General features: G+C 41.3%; 1 protein-coding gene across 1 annotated transcript in view; it reads left to right on the top strand.

Annotated features, from left to right (window-relative positions):
* The window catches only part of sNPF-R (short neuropeptide F receptor), a 437511-nt gene that overhangs the window by 286262 nt on the left and 124795 nt on the right, over nt 1–26454 (top strand). The window contains exon 2 of the mRNA XM_065221931.1: nt 6226–8768. Coding sequence (XP_065078003.1) covers nt 7002–8618 — 1617 coding nt within the window. The 5' untranslated portion in view covers nt 6226–7001 and the 3' untranslated portion in view covers nt 8619–8768. The remainder of the gene's footprint in view (nt 1–6225; nt 8769–26454) is intronic.

Here is a 26454-nt window from a genome sequence, read left to right as displayed (position 1 = left end):
AGCGTGTTGAGTGGGACTTGCTTCACCACCAGTGGAGGAAGCTTCATTTTTGCTGCACTCGGGCTGGCAGTAGTTTCGTTGTCGACGGCGTCGCCGAAATCACCAATGACGCTGACGTTCGTCGCGGTGGCATCGTCCCGTCCACTCGCACCATCGGACTGGCCTTGATTTTTCTTCCTCTTCTTAGACCGCTTCACCGTGGCTGAGGTGGGATTCCCTACATCGGTGGGAAGAGTAGCGTACCTATTCGAAATAGGTACACTCAAGCTACCCTCACCGCTGTTCTTCTTCTCCGTTTTCTCTCGGAGCCTGCTCCGGGAGCGCTGTCTTCCCATCACACGAAGCGACCGACACTACTGACGACGCGATTAAACTGCGAATGTTTGGAACAAACTAGAAACTTTAGAACAACTCGACAGAGCGAGCAAAGACCGAACTGTACTGCTTGACGTTCAAGCAGAGAATGTCCGAGAGCGCAGTTTGTGCTCTCTTATTTATACCCAAGATCGTTTCATTTCCCCTTTTCTTCTGACCAATGAGCATCATGATAACGATTTTAGTAAGAAGGGAGATTTATTGACGCTTGCCTTTTTTTTTTTTTGATACATAGGGGAATTTACGTATTCTCGTCAATCTAAGCAGCGTCCGAACTTCTATTAGCGATTTCTCAGCGTCACACACATACATGACAGGTTTGTTTGTTGACATTTATCTGCTGCTTGCTGTTCTACCAATTCCAATCGACAGAATTGATCAAAACGGGTTGAACATGTTTTTACAACGATCCAAACTTCTCAGGTGAGTGTGACTATTGTTGGCAGTCTCTTTTTCTTCGGCACCCTTTCCATTTGAACTGCGTGTTAACCAGCTGTTCTATTATCGGTAACTCGAAATCAGCCGTATTTTGTAGTGTGTATGTTTAATTTAAAGAAAAATATGGCATAACAGGATTGCACAGTCGTAAAAATGTAATCAGATTGAAGCTGAAAAGGTAAGGAATCGGCTTAATACATTCAGCGAAGAGTTTTGATGGGAAAATACAGTGAAATTAACGTTTCAATTTCGGTTGCCGAAAATAGTCAATGGGTGCCGAAGCCATAATTTACCCTATGTATATTTTGTTATTATTATTATTATTATTATTATTATTATATTTTTTTTATTATAATTATTATTATTATTATTATTTTTAATTATTATTTCAATCCTGTCTCTACACAAGTAACTTTAATAGCATTAAATGAGCAAGTAATTACGATGATCACAACACTGCCACGTTATGTCATGATAGAAATTTCGATGAGATTTTAAAGAAAATCTCCATCACCGTTTTCTCATCCAATGATAATGACAGAAGTATCTCTGTAAATATCGCGTGAGATCTTTCCTTGAAAATGACATTTGCCATCCCTGCCTTGTGTCGTGACCGAACTCGATTTCTGGACAATCCATTTCCAAGCGGTTGAAACTAGAACCTTCTTTCTTTTTTTTTTCTAGTTTTCGGTAAATAGTCGATTTTTTATTTTTTGCTTCCGTTCGTTACGAACTCACTCTTAAGACTGATTTGTTGTGTCCTTTTTATCAACTAGCCTACTATTGATTTCACCGATCATAATCTTTACCTCAAACTATATATTTCGCCTACTATCGATCTATAATGAATGTCAACATAACAAACAATATATTTGTCCTATTTTCTACACCTTGGATCACTTGATCGCCTCAAGCAGCTTTTCACAATTGACCTAGTATTTGTCGTTCTTATCCCGAACCAACAGCTTCACCGACGGAATGCCCTCCCCGCCGTCCTTCTCGATTCTGCTTCAAAAAGTCGATCTTCTTTTTGCTGGTCAGGGAAAAGATGGACTTTTCGTACAGCACCGTAATCGTATCGGTCAGCTCGTATCCCAGCAGGCAGGTCTGCAGCGAGCTGGATTTCCTGGTTTACGCCGACCGTTGTCAGAATGCAATCCATCTTATGCAGTGAATCATCATGGGAAAACTCTGGTTCCTTCCAGTTGGCGTAAAGGCGACACTTCCAGTTGTTCTCCGGTCTTTTGACGTAGAACTACGTCTGTGATTTCTATATGAGGGTACACTTTGTGAAAACCGAAAATGGAACATGTAACGAAATTATGAAAGATTTTGAATGATAATAACTCAGCTGCCCCCGGACTAATGACAATAATTTTATCACCAATCGATCAGAAATATTTTTACGCATCAATCGCAATGCTTCCGACTGTTGATTTTTTTTTATCAAGTAACTATTGAAAAGTGGTAAATGTCGAAATAACTAACAAATCCACCAATTACGTACATGCATTTCCTGCTTCCCCAACACAGTCATCAGAGAATCGTTCCTAGACGAAACATGTCGATGTAGCATTGCTGCTTCCCCGACACTGTCATCAGAGAGTCTTTAGTAGAAGAAACAGGTCGAAGTGGCATTCGCCTCCAGTCTTTGGGCGTGTGCGAACAGGGAGGACGCAATTGCGTAACATTTTGCACACTCATCGCCACATTCAGAACCACACGCCTTCAACGACCACACAAAATGCTCTCCAGAGTTGTAATCTTGTAACCAAACTTGGAAGCAGGGGTGCAAGTGATTTTGATCGATTCTCCTTATCGACTTTCTGTTTCGTTAATAACTCGACACACATTCATTGATAGGTTTGTTGTTCTGGATGAAAGAAGAGTATAACATAAATAGTGCGAAATGGGTTAGTGAAGCCATGGTCATCAAAAGAGGAAATCGATGAAGAGAATTGGCTTTCACCCCTCTGCTTCTAAGCCCCTTAATTCAGTCGTCGTCATAGCAATGAAGACTACACACTTCGAAAAAGTAGTGTAAATTTCTGTTCAATATGATGCACATAAATGGAGCGTCACATATCAAATACGTTTACATTATATATCATGTAAACTTCTGACACATTTCATGCAATGTAGTAAATATTGTATACAAAAGCCCATATTTGTAATCAACATTGTTTGCAAGTTGCTCGGTTGCGTGAAATGAAATACAAGTCTACGTGAATGAATGTTTACATCACAATTAAAATTCAGAATTTTTATCTGTGTAGCATCAAATATTACGGTACGTACGGAAAGGTAAATACATTTAGAAGTCATCTGTCTCAAAAACATTCCATTTTGTGCAAAAATTCTACTCGAAAAATAGAGGTAAAGCGCGGATTGTGCTTAGTAGGCCCAAAATTAGATCTAAGCCCTTTTTAACTTCATTTCCCGGACGCCAAATCAGTTTTCGATACCTTTAAAAGGACCATATTTTGGTCTACACAATATTAAATGGATGTCATTAGATTTTCCTGATATGTTTATCTATGGATATTTGCTAAATTAGTTCATTTCCTTGGCGCTAAATAAGCCATTTTTAAAGCTGTGCACATTATGAAATGGGTGGCTATCGTTTTTCTTTATATGTTTACTATAGATGGGTGCTACTTTAGTTCATTTCCCGGGTGCCAAATAAGTTGTCAACTGTTTTATTAGGTTCTCTAATGTATTTTGGGGAGAATTGGGAAAAATCTGCAATTTTGACGTAGGACTACGTCTGTGGTTTCTAAACACGGGTACACTTTGTGAAAAACGAAAATGGAATATGTAACACAATTATGAAAGATTTTGAACGTTAATAACTCAGCTGTCCCTAGACCAATTTCAATAATTTTATCACCAATCGATCTGAAATATTTCTATGCATCTGTAAAAATTTATGACTCTATAATTTTTCAAAACGAAAATTGCACAAATGTGCAACTGTTGCTATGATAATTAAAATTACAACCGATTGTCTCCGAAAAGCGATTTCCCTAACACGGATTTCAAATTTGAATTCCATTCGGTCTCACCAAACGGTGTTTATTCAATCACTGCATGGTAAGTGGTGGTGTTCTCCAGTATACAACGAAAGGCTGCCTACAAGCAGCAAGCTGCAGCCCACATGAGCATCCATAGAAGGAGGAAGAAGTAGCACCGCTATTGATCGGAATCAGTAGCTAACGGCGCCGGTGGTGTAGTGGTAAGCGTGATTACCTCTCACCCCAGCAGGCCTGGGTTCAATCCCAGTCGGCGCCGCCGGGATGTTCTGAGGCATAACATCTCTGATCACGCCTTCCTTCGGATGGGAAGTAAAGCCGTTGGTCCCCGGTTCATGAGTTGATGGGTCGATAGGTAGGGTCCAGGTGTGGGAGCTGCCTTCCTGGCACGTCAGTAGCATTGGTGCTCAGCACGGAAAACAAGATCGACGGAAAAAACAAACCAAAGGAATCAGTAGCTCTTCGTGAGTTGCCTGGGGGCCGTCTATTTCAAGCACGTCAGAGTATAAACAGAGAAATTTCCACTCTAATTCATATTCCTACAAAAAAAAAGCTCTTGCTGCTGTTAACAAATAAGATTTATTATATGTATAGGACCACGTAGTCCTACGTCACCATTGCGTACAACCCCATAGGGCTGTCCATTATAGTTTTTATTTGTGGTGTCCTGTTGGACGGCTGAGACCGCTCACGGTCCATCTCACCAGCATTTTTCCTTGGTTGTCGCTAGACCGATGTTATCATTGCGATTGCAAACTAAACATTCAAACTGTCAGAAATACCGGGTTGCCAAATATAGCATAATATTGATATTTTACCAAAAAATCGCAGCTCGCTCTGCCAGCACTGCCAGCACAGTTGCGACACACTGAGAAAATTGTTGACGCAAGATTGGTGTGTGGAGAGAACTACCCCTTAGGAAATACCCATATTGTAGGGTATACGACAGTTTTTCAAAAATCTATTGCCGCCATATTGGATTTCAAAAAGACGTCTATAATCGTTTTTCGACCTATAAATGTCGTCCCCGTTCTAGAAATAACCATATTATAGAATACTAGCTGATTGTGTCCGGCCTTGCTCGGGATTCAATATAAGCTTGAGTTTATGCGCCAATTAAAAAAAAAAAGCATGCTATATTGTACGTTATCTAAGGGAATACCCCCTATGACCTTAAGATGCCATTGGTTCCATTTGCTTGATTAGTTCTCGAGGTATGCAAAAAATTCTGTTTCATTTGTATGGGAGCCCCCTTCTTACATAGGAGGGAGGGATCTCAAACCATCATAAGAACCTTTCCCTGCCCCAAAAACCCACTGCATACAAATGTTCACGCCAATCGGTTCAGTAGTTTCCGAGTCTATAAGGGTCAGACAGACAGACAGACATACAGAAATTCTTTTTTATATATAGAATAGATATGGATAGATTTGACATTTTTTTCAAAAAACGATGGCCGCCATCTTTTTGACCTCTACACGTCACTCCAGTTCCGAAAATATTCATATTTCACACAAAAATCCTATATGGGCAGGTTTTCGAGGCATATCATATGTATGAAGTTCGCATGTTCACTAGCGCTGTGTAGTGAGAGAGTTCTGAACATCATCTGAAAGGACTTGGTCACCTGAACAAGTTTACTGAAGACATTATCTTTCTATATGGTCAGGATCACTAGATGTTCTATGTTGGACCCTAAGCGCGCGTCATAAGTAATATGAAAGTGAAGCGCCTCTAGCGGCATAGTTCCCAATTAAACCTGAACCAAATGAAACAGGCTTGTTGGTCTACCGCAGTACAACAACGTTGTCGAAGACTATGTAACGTTATATATTGAAACAAATGAGATAATCCACCACAGCGCCTATTAGTGAACATCCTATAAGCGGTGGGTATCCAGCAGTATGGATTCCCAACTGTTAACTTGACGGAAAAAAATCTCGATGAACATTTCAAATGGTCCTATCTGCTTTGATCGATTCTCTTCATCGACTTTCTCTTTTCATAACCACTGCTATGCAAACAAATTTCGCGCTAATTCTACCACATAGTTTGATAAAGGAGGTTCTTATCTAGCGTCCAAAACGTCAAATACAACAGGGAAAGGTTTTGCAGCTGAGTTATTAGCGAAAGAGAAAGTCGATGAAGAGAATCGATCAAAGCAGATAGGACCATTTGAAATGTTCATCGAGAAATACTTCCATGCATAGCATACTTTGATCCATCTGTCAATTTCAACAATTCATAAGATTGAAAACACTCAAAATCAGATTTGCTTAATCTTGATTTAATGGTCCTTTTTAATTAAAAATACAACTACCGGTATAACCGTATTTAAATAACCATTCTAATGTCTCACCTTTCTCCCTCTTTCTTTCAGAACCACCTGTGCCGCCCCTCGTTAACCCATCACGCGTGACCTAGTGTTGCGAGCTGAAGGCCGTTAAACGTGCAAAAGAGACGCCCCGATAAGAGCGTCGTCATCGCAGCTGGAAGAAAGCACGAGGAAATCGATTACAACCGCCGACACACTATTTGATTGGCATTTAGCAGCCATCTCGGCACTCCGGAGCTGGGTGGCGAAAGGATTGCTGTGAAGCTGTGCAAGTGTGCCGGTGTGTGTGTGTGTGTTTGAGTGTGATAGGAAATGTGATTGTGAAATTTGCAATAGCAGACGGAAGCTGATGGTAGTCGATTAGTGCTGACGAAGTTCCGGGGAAGGGGGAATTCGTGCGTGTGTCACAATATTTATCGTGTAATTGGAGATAACTGTGCTGGTGGGTAGCTGGAGAAAGCAAGGAGAAGGAAAGCCTTGTGTAACGCGTTGCCAGTCAGTGATGTTGACAGCGGTGGCGTCGGCGTGGCGTTCGTAGTAGCGCCTCTCGTTCTCTGTATCTCGTTTTCACAGTGTGTCGGATAATCATTATCGCTACCATCGAAGCTTGTCATTAAGTGGGCGTGTGTAAGCAGGTGTAGCGGGGGGTTGAGGTGGTGGTGACGACGGCTGCTGGAAGCCAGTCACTGCTGCCATCACAATTGTTGCCGCTGGAAGAGCTGGAAGACGACGTCAAGTCGTAAAAGTGGTTCAGAGGGAGATTTAATTGATTTCCCGGTCGTTGGCGCGCCGCAGAGTTCATCAATCATCGAAAGTGGAGAATGGCCATAACGATGTCCTCACGTGGTGATAAGGCGAGTGAGGTCACCATGGTGCCGACAATGACCGTGACCGATATGTACGATGTATTCAGCGAGGTTGTAAATATGACGTTGAGCCCCGGTGATGACGGAACCGGACGGAACAGCACCGTTCAGGCCGTGATAGCCGACTATGGCAATGATGTCACGTCCAACGAGATGGTCCGGGTAGTGTTCTGCCTGCTCTATTCGAGCATATTCATCTTGGGGATCTTTGGTAACGTGTTGGTGTGCTACGTAGTGTTCCGAAACAAGGCCATGCAATCGGTGACGAATCTTTTCATCACAAACCTTGCCCTGTCGGATATCCTGATGTGTGTACTGGCCGTCCCTTTTACACCATCCTACACGTTTCTGGGGCGTTGGATTTTTGGAAAAGTCATCTGCCACACGGTGCCACTGGCGCAGGGTTGTAGCGTGTACATATCGACCCTGACACTGACCTCCATAGCGATAGATAGGTTCTTTGTCATAATCTACCCGTTCCATCCCAGAATGAAGCTATCTACCTGCATAACGATCATAGTCCTGATATGGATGTTCGCAATGCTGGTTACCCTCCCGTACGGTCTCTACATGAGCCATCATGACGACATGAATGGAACGCTGGCCAACGAAACCCTCCCGGAGAACCGTATCTTCTACTGCGAGGAACTCTGGCCAGAGGACATGCGAAAGGTCTTCTCGATCGCTACCTCGATTCTGCAGTTCGTCCTGCCCTTCATCATCATGGCCATCTGCTACATCTGCGTGTCAATTAAGCTGAACGATCGTGCTCGGTTGAAACCCGGCTCCAAGACGACGCGCCGAGAGGAGGCCGAGCGTGACCGCAAGAAGCGCACCAATCGAATGCTGATCGCTATGGTAGCGATCTTCGGCATCTCCTGGCTTCCGTTGAACCTCGTCAACATGAGCAACGACTTCTACTCAGACATCAACCGTTGGCCGTACTACAATCTTCTATTCTTCATCGCTCATCTGATCGCCATGAGCTCGACCTGCTACAACCCGTTTCTGTACGCATGGCTCAACGACAACTTCCGTAAGGAGTTTAAACAAGTTCTGCCGTGTTTCAATCCATCCCGAGGACGCAGCACCGTCAGCACTCGCCGATCCGAACATCGAACCTGCAACGGTAACAACGACACCGTTCAGGAAACCCTAATTCCTTCCTCCCAAGTGCTACCCCCAATCTCCAGTAGATCCCCGAATACCACAACTACAACCACGACCACCACCGATTCCAACAAGCAAACCGTCGACTCGATCCTCCTGTCCGAAATCGTCCCTCCCTCAGCTCTCATGACCAATGCTCCTCTGCTTCCTTCGATCCAGAGCCAGGAAACGATCATCCTCCCGTCCGGGGTCTTGGAAACCCCTTTCGAAGTGCAACTCCCCTTAGCTCCCAAAACCAGCGACAGTTCCAAACAGCCACCTTCATCCACCAACGGAGTGGGGAACGGGGGCCTTGCTCTGGGCATGACATCTACCAAAACCAGCAGCAACCCGAAGCTGCAATCGCTGATCCTGATCAACGACGGAACCTGCGGCGATACCAAGGTTCCGGAGATACTGTAAATCGATTCCGAGACTGATGAGAGTTTGATTTTCGACGAGCTCTGATATAACTACTACTTAGCAACTAGAATTGGTTACAAATAATTGCAACATCGATCAACCGGACGAGCGGTTTCGTGCATGTGTGTGTGTGTGTGTGTGTTATTTTAGGTAAGTACATTCACTATCTGAATCTAAGAATTACTTTTCGGGAAATTGATGAACTGAAACTTATCTTGATTCCAATAGAGGCAAACTTTTCCCCAGTCCGAATTCAACCTAGATTCCCTCGAGCAAAGCGAAGGAAGTAAGAGTTACAATAATTGATTGCGAAAACGACTTCCGACTCCCCCCCCCCCCCAGAGACAGTGTGAGTCTCGTCTCGTATTTAACTTCATTCCTTCTTACGCTACCAAACTGTGTCAGTGCAGTTGAAGCTGGAATGCGTGTGGAGGGATAACTTAATAATGCCCGGCTATTTGTCCTCTCTCAACGTCAAATTAAAAAGATAAATCGACCCCATTCGGAAGCCACCGCACAACAATCGTCGGTCGGTTCGGTTGGTGTGTCTGTCTGTGCGGACTTGGTGCTGGTTGGTGAAGCGAATACGATGCACTTTGAGAGTGCAGTTATGAAATTTGTTGGTTGATCTGCTCTGGTTCCCCACTGTGTCATTATTGTGATAATACTTGGCTGGCGTTTTAGTGATCTCTACTGACTGAAGAAGGGGATGGAAGGAGAGTAACGTATTTTGTCACTGAAGTTGGCTTGAGCTGTTTGTGTTTTGAATTAATTTGAATGTTTGGTGCCCTGATAATCGGTAGTGATGCGAAGGGCTGACGTACAAAATGATGGTCACAAATTTGACCTTAACGTATGACCGGGAACATTAACCTACATGGATTTTTTTTTCTTCGACCTTTTTGAAATGCAACATAATCAAAGAGGACACTAAAAGGGCCAGACTTTCATCCTATACAAGACTCACCTGCCGGATTTTGCCGGATTATTGTCTGTGAGGGCACAAAGTATGACAATTTCTTTACTAAATTTGTGAATAACTCAGCCTGTGGACATAACAACGCATTAAAACTTCGTCAAATATTGGTAGCACAAACGTCGGGTCTGTGGTTTTGATGTCACATTCTGATGCGATTTGGAACTGTCTTTACTTTATACAGCTTTAGTCCCAAACACTGTTTTGAATTTTGGACAAAACCAACCACCGTTTGAACAGAGAGATTCGGGTTTTCCTTCAATATCCTCTTCAACTTTCGGTCCATGACAGTATCAGCACGTCGAATGTTTTTATCACATCTCGGTTTCCTCTCGACCGTCAAAAGTTCCGAAAATGATTTGAGCATACCGTGAACAGGTATTAAGGTAAATCCAATTTTGTTGCGAGTTTCCGTATTGACAAGTCAGAATTTGCATTACGTCCGTAAAAAATCCGCTCGCGCACGTCGCCATCTTGAACACTAAACATTGAATGTAAACACCAATCATAGTATTTTTCATTAATGACTATACGTCAGCAAAATTTTTATCTCCTACACGGTAAGAAAAAAGTTCCCAACGACCAGTTCACTTTTACCTACTTTTGAATAGTTTGTCTCCTTTTCTTCTTCTAATGTTGTCAAAAACGGAGGAGCAAAACCACCCAACAGGGGTAGTAAAGTGTGGGAACCCAACGTTACGTATAATCATGTTTACCTACTTTTCGGTACAACCAACCTTCTTTTGGGTAGAAAGCTAGTGGAAAATTCCATACGAATTGCACACAACTAAAGGAAACCAATTTGACCCGCTTTGCCTACTTTTGGGTTCCTGCACTATAGTGCCGATATGAGTGAAAAGAACTTACTTTTGGGTACTTTTTTCTTACCGTGTACGTGCAATGTTTCAAAAGAAATTATATTCGGCACAGCTTAGGCACATCCATCGGCACACCTTCGATATACCTTCTGCTCACCTTCGGCACAATCACGTAGACATTGGATTGTTGTGAATAAAATGGGAGCACTGCTGGAAAACTGTGATTGAAGTTATTCACAACATTACGAGCTGTTTGACTGTTTATTCAGGAATATCCTCTAATTGTATATACCAGAGAAACTCAGACCAGCAGTTCCCTTATAGATCTAAATACGAAATGTAAGTTCTAGAGCGGACTCAAGAGAAAGAGGCAGTTAATTAGACCCCATTAGTACCCATTTTATTTAATTTAATGTTAAGGAAATTTTTATCTTATAACATATTCTGATGACGGCGATATAAAAATTAGACAAATTTAAAAAAATTTCACCAAAATTTCACACACCCGCCACCACCCGCGTCACCCTCAATCCGATTTATCTTTGCGATTTCAAACCAAAATATTCATGGTGTCAGAAATACCGGGTTGCCGGGATGGGTATTTTAAAAACAATCGTAGCTTGCTCTATGACCGGCACAAACGGCATACCTGCGGCACACTGACAAAAAGTCCCGGGGAACCTTTCTTTTTGAACCACCACCTACATACGACACATAAATGAGAACATTGGTGGCCATATAAAGCGGGCTTGCTTCCACTCACTTGCTATAAAAACATGATTTTCTGAATTTTGAAATCATTAAATGTTATAATCACATTTTGTACTTGTTAGATACAAGAAGAGGTTGAAAGGCAAGTGTTTGACACATGAAACCTGTCAAACTTGCTCACTCTGAGTGAGCGCTCACGAATCATAAGATCGCTTATTGTAACAATTTGGTAGGGAAATTGACAGCTTTTATGAGTCAAACACTTGCCTTTCAACCTCTTCTTGTATCTAACGAGTACAAAATATCATTATAACATCTAATAATTTAAAAATTCAGGAAATCATTTTTTTATAGCAAGTGAGTGGAAGCAACCCTGATATTAAGTACTCAGTACTACGTTGGTCAGATCCGGACATGATTCGGATACCCCCGGAGAAGTGAAAGTTGAACCTTCATCCTCATGTGACACATCAAACTAGCTCAAAAATATGAACATTGGTAGCCATATTAAGTATTCAGGATCACGCTGGCTAGAGATATTTCGGGTGCTCCCAGGGACTTTCATAAATTTTCCAAAAATTTCCTGATGCCAGTGGAACTTCTCCGGAGTTCACGGAGCTTCCCTGAAATTCTCTTCAGAATTACTCTGAAGGTCTCCTCAGAACTACTCTGAAGTTCTCCTCAGACGCACTCTGAAATCCTTGTTGGAACCAGGGAATGACCTAAACAGAGTGGAACCACGAATCTGCGTCGCAATCGGTAGAAAAACACGGACAACCGGAGAACTGTTTACACACGTGAATATTTAATGCGATTATTTTGGGGTTAGATACATGACAGATGAAAAATATAAAAAGCACAGTTTGTTTACTTTCCCTGCTGGTCCTGTGACTAGGGCTGTTGATATTCACCAGTGCATCAGCGCCCTGTGACTGGATACACCGACACTCCTCTTCGCTGATCACTGGAGTTCCGTAACAGACTTCCGCTTTAGGCACAGACCAAGATTCTCCGCGAACAACTGCATCTTGGTTGCGCCGAGTGGCTTCGTGAACACATCCGCGATCATTTTTTTCTGTATGGCAATAGCGTAATTAGATGACCTCACGACTACAGAGATCCCGAGCATGGTAAAACTTGGTATCGATGTGTTTGCTCCTTTTGTTCTGCCGCTCCAGCGAAACGAAGTCAATGCAGCCGCGATTGTCTTCGTTTAAGATGGTCGGTTGGCGCTGCTTATAGCCTAGCTCTTCCAACAATCTCCGGAGCCAGGTTGCCTCCTGAGCCGCCTCAGATAGCGCGACGTACTCGGCTTCCATCGTCGACGTCGCCACGCACGCTTGCTTTCGACTAGCCCAACTCACGCTCGCTTCGCCTATCTGGAACACAAAACCGCTGGTAGACTGTCGATCGGTGATGTCGCCGGCCCAATTAGCATCACTGTACCCGACTAATTCCAAATTCTTCGTCCGATCGCTAGCCAATTTCAGTTGGAAGTCCTGAGTTCCGATCAAGTATCGGACAACACGTTTCAGTTCTAACCAGTCCCGCTGCATGGGACAGTTTGTCTTGCGGCTCAAAATAGAGACTGCCGCTGATATATCCGGTCTTGAGTTCGTTGAGATGTAGAGAAGCGCACCGACTAATCTGTGATACTGCGTATTATCCGGAAGTTGCTCTCCACCATCCAGGCGGAAATAACCTGGATCCACCGGATACTTCGACGGTTTGGCTTCCGTTAGACTGAATCGATCCGCTACTTCGCGAATCAAACATTTCTGGCTCAGCATATACATCCCATTACTGTCTTTCGTCACGTTAATACCGAAAAACTGCTTTTTTTTCCCAAGAGAGGAAATCTTAAAATGCTTTCGCAGCGCATTCTCGACGAAATCGATTTGACGTCCATCTCGGCATACAAGGATCATGTCGTCAACATAAATCAAACGATAAATCAACTCACCGTTCGACAGTTGCTTACTGAAGAGACAAGCTTCCGCTTCCGTTTGCCGGAATCCAAGACCTTGATGGTCGCATTCCAGACTCTAGCGGCCTGCTTGAGTCCGTTAATGCTGCGATCCAGTTTGCACACGAGCTCCTCCTTACCCTGCACCGAGTATCCTGGTGGCTGGCGCATAAAAATTTCTTCTTGCAGCACTCCGTTCAGATAAGCATTCTTAACGTCCACATGTTGCACTTGAAGTTGCTTATGACCCGCCACAGTCAATAGCACCCTGAACGTTTGCTGCAGTGCAACTGGTGCGTGAACTTCATCGAAATCTTCACCGTAACGTTGTGCGTAGCCCTGAGCAACCAGCCGCGCTTTAAAACTCACTGTTTGTCCACTTGAGTCCTTCTTCTGTTTAAACACCCACTTCGACCCGATTGCGTGCCGCCCTTTTGGCAGAGGAACGAGCCTCCAAGTATCGTTCGAAAGTATCGATTCATATTCACTGTCCGTAGCCTTTAGCCATTCTTTCTTGTTAACACTTGCTACTGCTTCCTTATAGTTCCTTGGATCACGCTCCTTCACGCCCACAATATAGTTTTCAAGTTTCTTCGGTAAAGCACCCGCGGTACTTCGCTTCGACCTTCTAGCACTCACTTCATCATCACTTTCTTCGCCTTCAGGCTCTTCTGCATCCGAAAAATCAACAAATGGATCATCATCACTATCGACCGCTGATTCTTCGCATTCTTCTTCCTTGCTGTCATCGTCGAACATCTGCTCCGTCAATGGTCCGCTTGAGGACCGTTGCAGCTTGGGCTCAAGCTCCTCCTGCATCTCAACACCGAGTTCGAGGAACTTCGCATCTCGGCTGACTACAATCTTTCCGGTTTTCTTGTTCAGGAATCTGTACGCCTTTAATCCGCAGGCGTATCAGACGAACGTCAGCTTTTCAGCACGCCTCTCCAGCTTTCTGCGTTTGACGTCTGGAATGTACACATAAGCATCACATCCGAACACTTTCAGTCCACTCAGGTCCGGTTTTTGGCCGTTCCATAGTGTAGTATATGTGACATGGTAGTAATTAAAGAAAAATCAATTAACCTTCATTTGGTGTGAAGTCAGCTAATTGAATTTGACAACACTGAGCGTCGACGTACATGAATAGCTTATTGACAGATACGCACCGATATTGGATTGAACTTGAGCTTCGGAAAGCTCCGAATACACGAATATGATCCGTGCCTACACACTTAGATTATTTTACCGAAATCTGTGAAATTTTACCGAAATCTCAACAGCTGAACGTTCGGTAAACAGTTCGGTGATTTTTCACAGATTTTCTGTAATTTTTCACAGATATTCGATGAAAAATTACAGGAAATCTGTGAAAAATCACCGAACTGTTTACCGAACGTTCAGCTGTTGAGATTTCGGTAAAATTTCACAGATTTCGGTGAAATAATCTAAGTGTGTATGTAGTGGCAATCGAAGATCGGCTTCGAAACGACGAATGCATAAGATGCGAAGTGAGGGAGATGAAATAAAGAATTAGAATAAGCCTTTGGGTTGGAAGAGTGCGACACGATGTGTGAACTAGTTAATCGAGCCCGTTCAGACTAGCTCGCCATTCTGTTAACGATTTTTAAAGCGGACAGTCGCTGGTGTGGATCGCGGAAAAGTTTGGCTGGCGTCGTCTTTGACAGTGAACAATGGAAGAGGCATGACACCTCGACCAGTTCGAGTTTTTCCCACTACCCTCGACGGCAATCGATTCTCAATATATCCCGCTGCAGCAATTGCCTCTCCCCAGTACCGCTTCTCGAGTCCAGCGTCCAGCAGCATGCACACCGTCATCTCCTGCAGGTACCTGTTCCGACGTTCGGCAACTCCATTTTGCTGAGGGGCATAGCCAGCGGTAAGCTCCATCCGAATACCTTCCTCACGATAAAACTGCTTAAGCTCCTCGATCCGATCGAATAACCTACGGTTTCCTGCCGAACTGGTTTTCGACGAGTTTCACAAAGCTCCTGATGCACTCCTTTGCCTCCCCTTTTTCCTTTAACAGATATAGTACCAGATACCGACTGAAGTCGTCAATCAGCACCATAAATTAACGGTTGCCTCCCGGAGTGACATTTGTCATCGGCCCACACAGATCCGTGTGAATGAGCTGCAGAGGCTGGGTGGTCTTTCGATCGGCTTGTTGGGGAAACGGCGGACGAATCTTCTGTGCCATGTGTGCTGACAATTTACGGAATGGCACGCATTTGATACCGCTGCACATTCCTGGTCCTTCAGTACATAGAGTCCGCCGCTACGTTCACTGATCGCCACAACATTCTTCGCATTGTCAATAATTTCAACAGTATTCTGCTTGAAAGCACGTCATAGCCCTTATCCGCAATTTTACTCACCGAAATGATCCACTATCGAGATCTGGTACGTACAAAACGTTATTCAACCGGACATCCACCGGGTTGCCAGTGCCATCCACACACTTGACAAATCCACTGCCGTGACCACCCGATTTTGTGCGGTTTCCATTTGCCATGACAACTTGAACACTATTCGACTCGTCCAGAGTATCGAAAAAGGTACCGCTACTTGTCATGTGGCATGACGCACCGCTATCCACGGTCCACGACTGTTTTTGCTTCGTATGTGAACGAGTGACGTACCGTGCGGGACCGAAATCCGTACACTTAAGCACGAGAGAATCATTAACAGTCAATACTAAATAATGCTATCACATTATGCTCTGTATCACATCTTTTTCCTATACATTTATCTTTATTTTACCATTATTTGCAAACACCAGGTCTTAAAATTACCTTTAATTATAAGAAAAAAGTATTTAAATTGCACATCTCTTGAATCAAAATCCGTACAGCGTTCTACGATTGAATCAAAATCCGTACAATTTTGAATCGAAATCCGTACACTGTGTTGAGGATGAATCAAAATCCGTACAGTGATGAATCAAAATCCGTACATGCATGTAAATCGATCTAAATCAATGAAAAAAAAAAAACATATTGCTATCTTGAATAAAGTATTTTTTTTAGAAGTTGCTTGGCTAGGAGTCCAAAACATATATACTCGTTTAAATACACTAGTTTACAGCATGTTTGAACTTTGTACGCTGATGGTCATTTCCCATGTAAAATCGTGCGCTGAATCCAAAAATGTAGTCCAAAAAAATCTCAGTAGGACAGTTTTTGAGATATAGCTAAAAAATGAAATCTCACTTAAAAAAAAACATGTTTACTAAAACCACAAATACCTCCGGCTGTAATGAAGTAATATTAATTATTTTAACGCCGAATTAAACGAGTTAAAAATTGATTTCGATCATTACAGCACTATTTTTCCGTGAGAGTAATGGTAGAACCACAATAAACATTTTTATTTACAATGCTTAAAAAATTAGCAGAAATTCAATTTTTCTAAGAAAAACTTAAAAAAAAAACAAACTATTAACTAATAACAATATCACTAACCTCACTGACATTCAATTCATCGAACGAAAAATTTCTTACCTCTAATTTAGCGTTAAAATAACTGATATTTATATTGTTGGATTCAGCGCACGATTTTACATAAGAATCGTTCGTCAAAGGTTCAAGTTCATTTTTTTACTTTTATTTTTTTAACTAGTAATATCAGCGTTAGATTAATTGATGCTCCAATCGATTCAAAGGAAAGGTAACTGATTTCTTTTTATTTAAGAAGGTGACTGCTCTGGATTTTTATGCTAACTAATATCATGTTTAAGGATTCATTTCCTCCAAATTTTATTCTATACCAGTGCTTTGGGTTAAATATTATTACTAGAGTTTACCTCCGATCACAACTTCGAGGTCTTTGAAATTTGACATGTGATAACGTGCAAGTTTCGCCCTACTTTGGAACTTGGGGGCACTCCAGCTCAACGCTACAAAATATTATTAACCGGGACTAAACTGGGCGGTGTAGCTTGAACAATGTTGTCGAATCAATAATAGCAAACTGAAGAGAAGACTGCCGAAACATCTTTAATACACCGATAATGGAAACGTTCCACCAACCCACTGGCATCAAGCGATAGAATAAGCGGTTCCTAAGATGGTAGCGATATAATGGCGGATAAGTGAAAAAAAAAAAATTACAACCATCTTCGAAACCAACAAAAAAAGACAATGAATTAACATCAAAGATTAGTTTTCGTTTTGAGCATGAAAATTAAAATAAACGTAAGTGAACTACAAAAACTTAATTTAATTTAAAACGTCAAGAGAGTAATAATCATAAAAATGCAGATCTTTCATTGCTTCTTTTCCGCAGCTTTCTTCTGCTTCTTCTCCATTGTTGCCATTGCCTTTTCAAGTTATAATGCTTTCTTGCTTCCAGCTTTCTTTCCTCTTCTTCCTCTCTCGCTCAACCTTTTTCTTTTGCCGTTCCTCAATCCTTTGTTTCTTTGCGTTCTCTTTATCAATTTTCTCCCGTTCACTTTCATGTATATTTCCGGCCATTCCTCGCTGGTGGCTACTGTTGGGAATGCTCTCTTGCCCATTTCTGCCTGCTCTCTGTAATTTGTATATGCGTGTTGGTGTAGGAGAGCTGCGCTGTTTTCCTTTTCGGCAGGTTCTTGTCGCTCTTCATTAAAAGATATTAATAATATAACATTTACAATACGAATAAAATAAGAGAGTAGCGATTCAATACGGCATCTCTTATGGTGGCGAATGGAACAGCAAAATCCCTGGATGCTTCTCGGTAAGATTTCCCCGCACGCATCATTGCCACAGTCTTCTCCAAATCCTCCGGCGTGTATTTAGCTTCCATGATCTGCTGAAAAACATTGGATAAAGTGGAGTCGTCATTGTTAATGCACAAGTGTACGGATTTAGAATCAGCTGTTATATATGGATCGAAATCCGTACAGTACTAATTTTGATAAATAAATACCATATGAATGATCCATTGCTTAGAATTGAGATATAAAACGATAAACACTTACCTTTCCGATCGACCTTCAGGAAACTACTTGCAAAAATCACTTAAATACGCTTAACAACTGGAAGTAAATCCGAGTGATTTTCTTAGAAAATCGTTAAGAACGCAACCGATTGATAGAAATGCCCGACACATGATAAGGTTTTTATTTTTCTTATTTTAATTGCATGACATACTGCTTAATTGTTGACGTAAACATCAAGCTAATGCATGAATGAACATGAATATGTATTCATGTATAATATTTACATTGTTATGATGCATATAAATAAACAAATTCAACAGGGTGTACGGATTTCGGTGCTGTACGGATTTCGGTCCCGCACGGTAACTCTCTTCTTGCACGAGAAAAATCACCGGCTCCCTTTCGGCGCTCGTAGCTTGCTTCGCTTTGAACTTCCTTTGACCACCGTTGTTTGGCTTATTGCTTCCGGAAAATCCTGCTTCATCCTGTGACCCCTTCATTGCTTGCCACTTCCAACAGTCCTTTTTATAGTGGCCAGGCTGCTTGCAGAAGAAACACGTCAAGTTTGACTGCGTCTTGAGCACCTGCTCGCCACCGGGTCCTTTTCCGTCCCTCTCGCACCGCTTGTGAAATTCATCCAAGAGTTTTGATTTGACGAGCTGCATGGTGATATCAGCATCTGGTCGTGCCTCCAGTGCTGATGCCAGAAAGTGATACGACTCGGGCATACTGCGCAGCACCATGGCAACCTTCAGCTTCTCTTCCAGAGTAAGCCCAACATTCTGCAGACGTCCAAACAGCGTATCCATTTCGAGCAAATGTTTTTCTGCATCTCCGCCTTCCTGGAGCTTTGCATAGCACAGCCGTATCAACAGCGATAGCTGGGAAGTAGTCGTCGACTTCTCGTGGTATGCTTTAAGTGCATCCCAGACATCACGAACAGAAGCACAATCACGGATGAGCGTATACTGGCTCGGTTCCACACAGAGAGCGATTGTGGCTCGCGCTTTCATGTCGGCTTTCCGCCAAGTGTCCGTCCCCGGCTCAGGTTTCACCTCATCCACAACAAACCAGCGATCTTCTCTCGTGAGAAGCATCTCAATTTCGAACTTCCACGTCGCATAGTTGTTGTTGTTGAGCTTGGCAAGGGTAAACTTTCCCACTTCCGCCATTCCACTCCACTAAACAAACTTCCCGACGAACGACACACGCTACCGACGAAAGAACACCACCGCCACCACCACCGCGATCAACAAAACACTTTTACTTCTACCCGCGAGAACAATCCGTTTTTCCATGATCCACATCTGGGCCCACACAGCAAAAAAAGTTGTTGAATATTACATCGAAACTGATGCAACCAGGTCAATCCATCGGTTGTGTAATATCACATTGTACGATGTACATCGATTTTGCGAACAAAATTACATCCATTGATGTAATATTGTATCTGCTTTTTGCTATTACATCATTATTTCATACATCAGCTTGAATTACGTTGATCGATATTACATTTTTTTTTGCTGTGCATAGCCTGTTGGAACCAGGGAATGACCTAAACAGAGTGGCACCACGAATCTGCGTTGGAATCGGTAGAAAAACACGGACAACCGGAGAACTGTTTTACACACGTGAATATTTAATGCGATTATTTTGGGGTTAGATACATGACAGATGAAAAATATAAAAAGCACAGTTTGTTTACTTTCTCTGCTGGTCCTGTGACTAGGGCTGTTGATATTCACCAGTGCATCAGCGCCCTGTGACTGGGTACACCGACAACCCTCCGCAGAAATACTCTGAAGTTCTCCTCAGAACTACTCTGAAACTCTCAATAGAACTACGCTGAAGGTCTCATCAGAAATACTCTGAAGTTCTCCTCAGACTTACTCTGAAATTCTCCACAGAAACACTCTGAAACACTCCACGGAACTATTCTGAAACCCTCAACAGAACTACGCTGAAGGTCTCCTCAGAACTACTTTGAACTTCTCCTCAGAACTACTCTGAAACGAGGGGCGATTCACTAGTGTATTTTCGATTCAGGTCAACGTTTTGATGAATGTGTCAAAGTATTTTTATCGAATGAACGTGTATTTTGTGTAATAAAGTAAAATTAATTTGGTAATACTTACCACAAAAACCATACGTAAATCAGTCGCTCAAACTCAAAACTGCAATCATAATAATCCCGTTTACGTGGCTTGTTTACGTACAGCTCGATCCCGCTTGTTATTTCCCTACAGAAATGATATAAACTTTATTTTTGTTTCAGAGAATATCTATGGCACATAATTAAATGTCATTTTTCCGTCATTTTTTCCCATTGCAGTGGTGAGAAAGTTACATTCATCCTACAGATAGTAGTAACGTTTAACACACGCAAGTTAGTGGGTTCATCGCCGTGTAAAGTTGTTTATTATTTTCCTCTGACAAACCCAAAAAAAATAAATGAAATTAGCTCTGGAAAAATAAGTTTTACAGAGATTTTTTATGTACTTTCCGCGGATTTTCACTAACACGCGTTCACATATCGGACCAATGCAACCGAACGTGAAAATCTCTATAGCCATCGGTCTAAGATTGAAGACCTAAAGCCATGGGCGAGATGTGCTGTCAAATCGGCCTACTGAAAATCCATCAATGAGATGTAAATGTGTAAGGCTCAGTGAATGTGTCATCTCTTTCGTTCTCTCGCTGTTTAAATTGTTGATCGTCATCCATTTAATCAGCCGGCGAACGAAAGAGACGACAAATTTACTGGGCATCACCTGTTTAGGCTCAATGATTTTTCTTATGTGAATTTGGTTCCAAACATCAACAAACCATTGTTGCTTATGGCTTTGTTGTCTTTTGGAACCAGTTATGCGAGGTAGGCAGGCTTGCTGAAACTCCTCAAACTCACTGGAGGTTTTAAAACACTCTTGTCCTGCGAGTACAGCCTGCCCTCACCTCGAGTGAGTGGCGGCAGGAATATGGAAGAAGTCGATAGGGATTTTGAATAAGGGCGTAAACGCGATGATGGATGCTCTTCATCGTTTTTCTGTTTTGTTAATAACTCGCTAGAATTGACGTTTCTCGGTGCGTTTGCTATTGCTTTCGATCAGTGATGCAAAATATCATAACACTCACGTGACACTCGTCTTCCTATCAACTGACTATCGCTGACAGATCGTTTTGTCACGCAGTGAGAGTTAGAGCCATGGCAAACAACAATCACCAGTAATGGTTAAAAAGGAAAACGTTACACTCGCTGCTCGCTGCTGGTAATGAAAAGCACAACGAAAACAGTGAAGACTTCTGCAGTACGATCATGAGAAAAAGCGAAACGACAGAAGAAAACGAAAACAATGCCTACGCATTCCAAGTTCGTCTCGGCAGGCGCGAGTGTGTGAGTTACAAACAAAGCAGGCAACATTAAACGGAAGCTGTTGGGCTCACTCACCAACACACTCACAGAAGCAAGCAAAGCAGCAACTGCTTCAAAACGAGCACAGATGAGTGTCGTGATTGTCAGGAATGACCAGATCGGTGATGGATCACAACAGAAGACGACATTCACCAGTTGCTTTTTACTTCTTTCGTCAACTTGATGGATGGTCATGGAGAGAGCTTCGACGAGCACATTGATAGGAATGTACAACGCGTTACTACCATCAGCTGTTTGATGATGGTGATTGTGATAGGTCGCAACTCTGGACACAACCGTATCCGAAGGGGTTCGAAACTCGTCTCCAGAACTTCAACAGAATTGAGAGTACTTCAGAAATGCTTCGAGAGCCGAAGGACTGATCAGAGAAACTAAGAACAGTTCAACTAATTTCAAGGAAATTGAAGAAAATTTAAGAAGTTCCAAGAAACTCAGGGAATCTCCGAAACTTCATCAAAGTACCAAGACCTTTATTTAAATTTCAGAAACATAAGAGATGTTACATGAGCATCAGGAAAATTTGAGATCATTTTAAGGGAGTTCCATGGTTTTCAATGCAGTTTGAAGAACTGAAAAAAAAATGCAGGAACTTAAGCGACGATCACTAGGGGCATCCCACTCTAAACTTTGTATTTCTCGCATTATACTCAGAAAGTTCTTACTGATATCTAAGATACCTGCAAATAATTAAAAATACTTAAAAAATATTTAGCGCTAGTTTGGTACCTCCGTTGCTAGACAGATTTCATTCGATTATTTACCCGGTGTTTTCCGAGAATTTGTGTGTGCGTATTTAGAAAAATCAAGTATTATTTTTAATTTATTCCTTTTTTGTAGGAATCGAGGAGGAGACCATTTTGATTCAAGGAATATTACATTGCCAAACCGATTCACATGTCATTCAAAGGAAGAATAAGGAACTATTTGGAAAGTTACTGTGGAAGAAACTGCGTGTGGAAGCGAATTCCCTGAGCAAATGTTTCTATCCCAAAACCATGTCTCCATAAAGATGGATTTTTCGTCCATTAGGTTCTTGACCGTTGGACGATAACTGATTGAAGCTGAATAAGAAGTTGTGTAAGCTTTCTGCACCATCCGCAAAGCCACATCTCCTATAGATTGCCGTCGAATAAGAAGAGAATCACATTTCCTCGGATTTGGAACCTTCGATGCTCTCCTGCTCTCGCCCTTTTTAGGCCTATTTAGCAGAAAACATCAAATCAAACCATGATTACGGCTTTAACAAGTCAATTATGCGTTTGGTACGATACTTCTGCTCCAAATCTACCGAACGAAGTCAATAAGAAAGTGTGATATGAATGTTTGCACCCATTATTCTCAAAAAACAAAAGAGTGAATTCAATTGCGTTTGAATGGCGTTTCAATGCGCTAGGCCGAGTTTAGAATCCGAAGGCTGAGTTTGGCGTCAAGAAGCAGTGTTAGATTTTTAACAATATCTCCACAATGTGTTTCTCTTTATCAAATCTTACGATACGTACGGAAAGTTCAATAAATTTGGAAGGCATCTGCAGTGAGAATATTCTATTTTGTGAAAAACTTCGTTCTAAAAATAGAGGTAAAGGGCGAGTTGTGCTTACTAAGCCCAAAATAAGATCTTAGCCGTAATAAGGCTGGACATGGTCAAACCAACATATTCGCTCCGTGCTATTCTCAGAACCGTTCTCTAATTGATTCTATCATTCATCAGAAAAGGCTATGTGTTAAAACTTTAATTTGGACTGTTTGGGGAATGGTTTGAAATAAATTCATACATTTTAACTTAGGATTATTTTACATGAAATTGGTACAAATAACTTACGTGTTGGAACTAAATCGTTTTATATGGTATATCAATGGTTTGTTATAAATTATAATTTCAGAACAGATTAATATTTTTCTTATCCTTACTTACTTGTAAAAGTGAGAAATTCATGTTGATTTCACATAAAGCCTTCGGTTGCTATCAGGATACTCACTCAACTCCCTCATCAGTCCGTCATAACTCATCTTTACCGATGTAAATTTATCAAAACGCGGTACGATACGACCACCAGTGGCAATTGCAATTAGTTCAACTTCGAGCCCACCAGCACAACGAATTGCTGGTAGTTATGCTTCATTGGCCTATGGCAAATAACCAGTGTAGTCCAAAAATTTCATAATCATGCAACCGAATTGACATTCAACATACACGGTTAGAAAAAAGCACCCAAAATTAAGTTCTTTTCACTCATCTCGGCTCTATAGTGCAGGAACCCAACAGTAGGTAAAGCGGGCCAAAGTAGTTTTCATTTACTTGTGTGCAGTTCGTATGGAATTTTCCACTGGCTTTTCAACCAAAAGTAAGTTAGTTGTACCCAACAGTAGGTAAATATGATAATACTCAACGTTGGGTTCCCACACTTTACTACCCCTGTTGGGTGGTTTTGCTCCTCCGTTTTTGACAACATTAGAAGGAGAAAAGGAGACAAACTAGTCAAAAGTGAACTGGCCGTTGGGTACTTTTTTCTTACCGTGTACGCTTTTATTTTGGCAGTTCAGTTTGAAATCTAGTTACACTACCGATCATAAGATTAAGGACACCCCCAAAAAACCATGTAAATATGTTTTGTTCAATTATCTCTCATTTTACGTTCAATATTCGATCTCCAAAGGTTATTTGAATGGTATGAATGGTATAGCATAAGTGTTCTACTAATACTTTTATTTCAAAATTTGGCCAACCCAATTCTGAGAAAATCAGTCACGATTCTTTAGAGTAAATTTTGAAAAATATTGTAACTTTGGGTGAACTTTTAGCACACAAAATTTGAAAATTATATTGAAAAATTTGCCTACGAGGAAAGTTCCATTCAATACCTTTCAAATGATCTAAAGAGAACGAAAATTGGACGTAACATGACAGAGGTACCGTGCCGATTCAAATTTCGGACACTTAAACTCGAATTTCGGACACTTTTAAAAGTTGATTATATCGGTCGAATATGATCCACATGTCTTGTAAATTTTAAGTTTTTTTGACTAGTGCCCTCCACGATCATCTAACATTATTACTTTGTTTCTAACTGGATGTAATATTTAATTAAAAATTAAAGTGTCCGAAATTTGAATCGTCCGAAATTTGAATCGGAACGGTATGAACATAATAAATTTGTCATGTTTTTTTGGGGGTGTCCTTAAACTTATGATCGGGAGTGTACGAGTTCGGACAACAACGGCACTATTAACCTCCAGCTAAGCAATATAATTCAAAAGTTTGATATCGTACTAAACAGCCAGTTCGAAATCATAAATAATTTGCTATCCCTGCTCTAACTGGTTCGCTGAAAGTAAAATGTTTTTGATGAACTATTTCATAACTAGAATTAAAATAATTACTAATAAAAATGATCACACTACTTCATTTAATTTAAAACATATTGAAACTAGTATTATCATGCTTTAATACGTGATTAAAAGTAATACGTTGACGGAATATACAACAACGAACAACTACATTAGTAACCGGTCAGTACGATTAAAAAATCCAAATCTTAAAATACTTAAAAATACTTAAGAATACTTATCAGATACTTGGAAACACTTAATTGATACTAGAGCTATAGTTTAGAGTGGGATGCCCCTAGGACGATCAGGTTATGTTCAAGAAAATCGGGAGATCTTTTAAAATGTTCAGAAATCTTCAAGAACGTATAGAGACCTTCAAAGAAGTATATAGATTTTTTGGTAGTTTCATTATATTTTGGAAAGTTCTCGGAGCTTCGTGGATGATTAGAGATCTTCATTACAGTTATCATTTATTTAAGGAAAATTGCAGGATATTTCAAGGAATTCAAGGAAATTATGGGATATTTCAAGAATTTCATGAACTTTGCGATGCTTCAGAAAATTTTATAAATATGATCAAAATTTCCGGAACAATAGAAACATTAATGAACTACAGGAAAGATTCAAAACCTCACGGAAGTCCAAATAAAACTAGAATTTTGCGCGAATTGTCTGGATGTTCAAAACCTTCCAGAGAACCACACCGCTACCTGATTGCATATGCTAGTCTTAGATCCTAATTCATACATGTAGCTTCAGAATAAGGGAATCCCCATGTAACAATTTGGGTTTTATGGGGGTTCTGTAGACCATGATTAAAGACTTGTAGAATGCTTTGGGGTCTCCTTAGCTCAGTTGGTAAATGCGCAGCTACAAAGCAAGACCATGCTGGAGGTGGCTGGGTTCAATTCCCGGTCCAGTCTAGGAATTTTTCGGGTTGGAAAATTTCTCGACTTCCCTGGGCATAGAAGTATGATTGGACTTGCCACACAATTATACCAATGCAATATTGGTACAGGCATCGAAAGCTCTCAATTAATAACTGTGGAAGTGCATCTAGAACACTAAGTTGAGAGCACGCAATAAGCTAATATGCGATATGAAATAAGCTTGAAATGCGAAGAAGAAGAAGAAGAAGAAGAATGCTTTGAAACGTTGTTAAAACTTGCATTGTTACTTAGGTCGTGAAGCTCTTGAATCTTTTTTTATGAATTGATCACTTTTACGCATGGTCCCGACCTCCCGAAAGACCGGATTGTGAGTTCGCATGCTGGTCCCATATCCAAATTCATTCATGTAGCATCAAAATAAGTTATTAAAAAAAAAAAAATGAGTTCTAGGATTTTTTCTATGAATTGGCCCCCTTCACGGATGTTTCGGATATTTTGAAGGATCGTTCCATGGTCACCAGAGTGCACATACTGGTTTCAAATCCAAATTCATTCATGCAGGAAAAAAAAACAAGTTGATTAAAAAATCTAGATCCTTTTTTACAAATTTTCCACATTTATGGATGTTCCGGGCTATCCTTTTGATGCCACATTTTTGTTCCAGATCCAAATTCATTCATATATCCAAATGTTAAAATGAAAATAAAACAACCAATTCAGAGATAGCAACACTTGGGCCGGTTGTATATTTATCAACCCGCTGTTCACCGAGA

This window comes from Ochlerotatus camptorhynchus, unplaced genomic scaffold, assembly GCF_037179485.1.
Source record: "Ochlerotatus camptorhynchus isolate MF236.1 unplaced genomic scaffold, CSIRO-AGI_Acam_v1.1 ptg000150l, whole genome shotgun sequence".
NCBI classification, from domain to species: domain Eukaryota; kingdom Metazoa; phylum Arthropoda; class Insecta; order Diptera; family Culicidae; genus Ochlerotatus; species Ochlerotatus camptorhynchus.
Note: the sequence above shows the minus strand (reverse complement) of the source record. Positions and strands in the feature narration are given on the sequence as shown.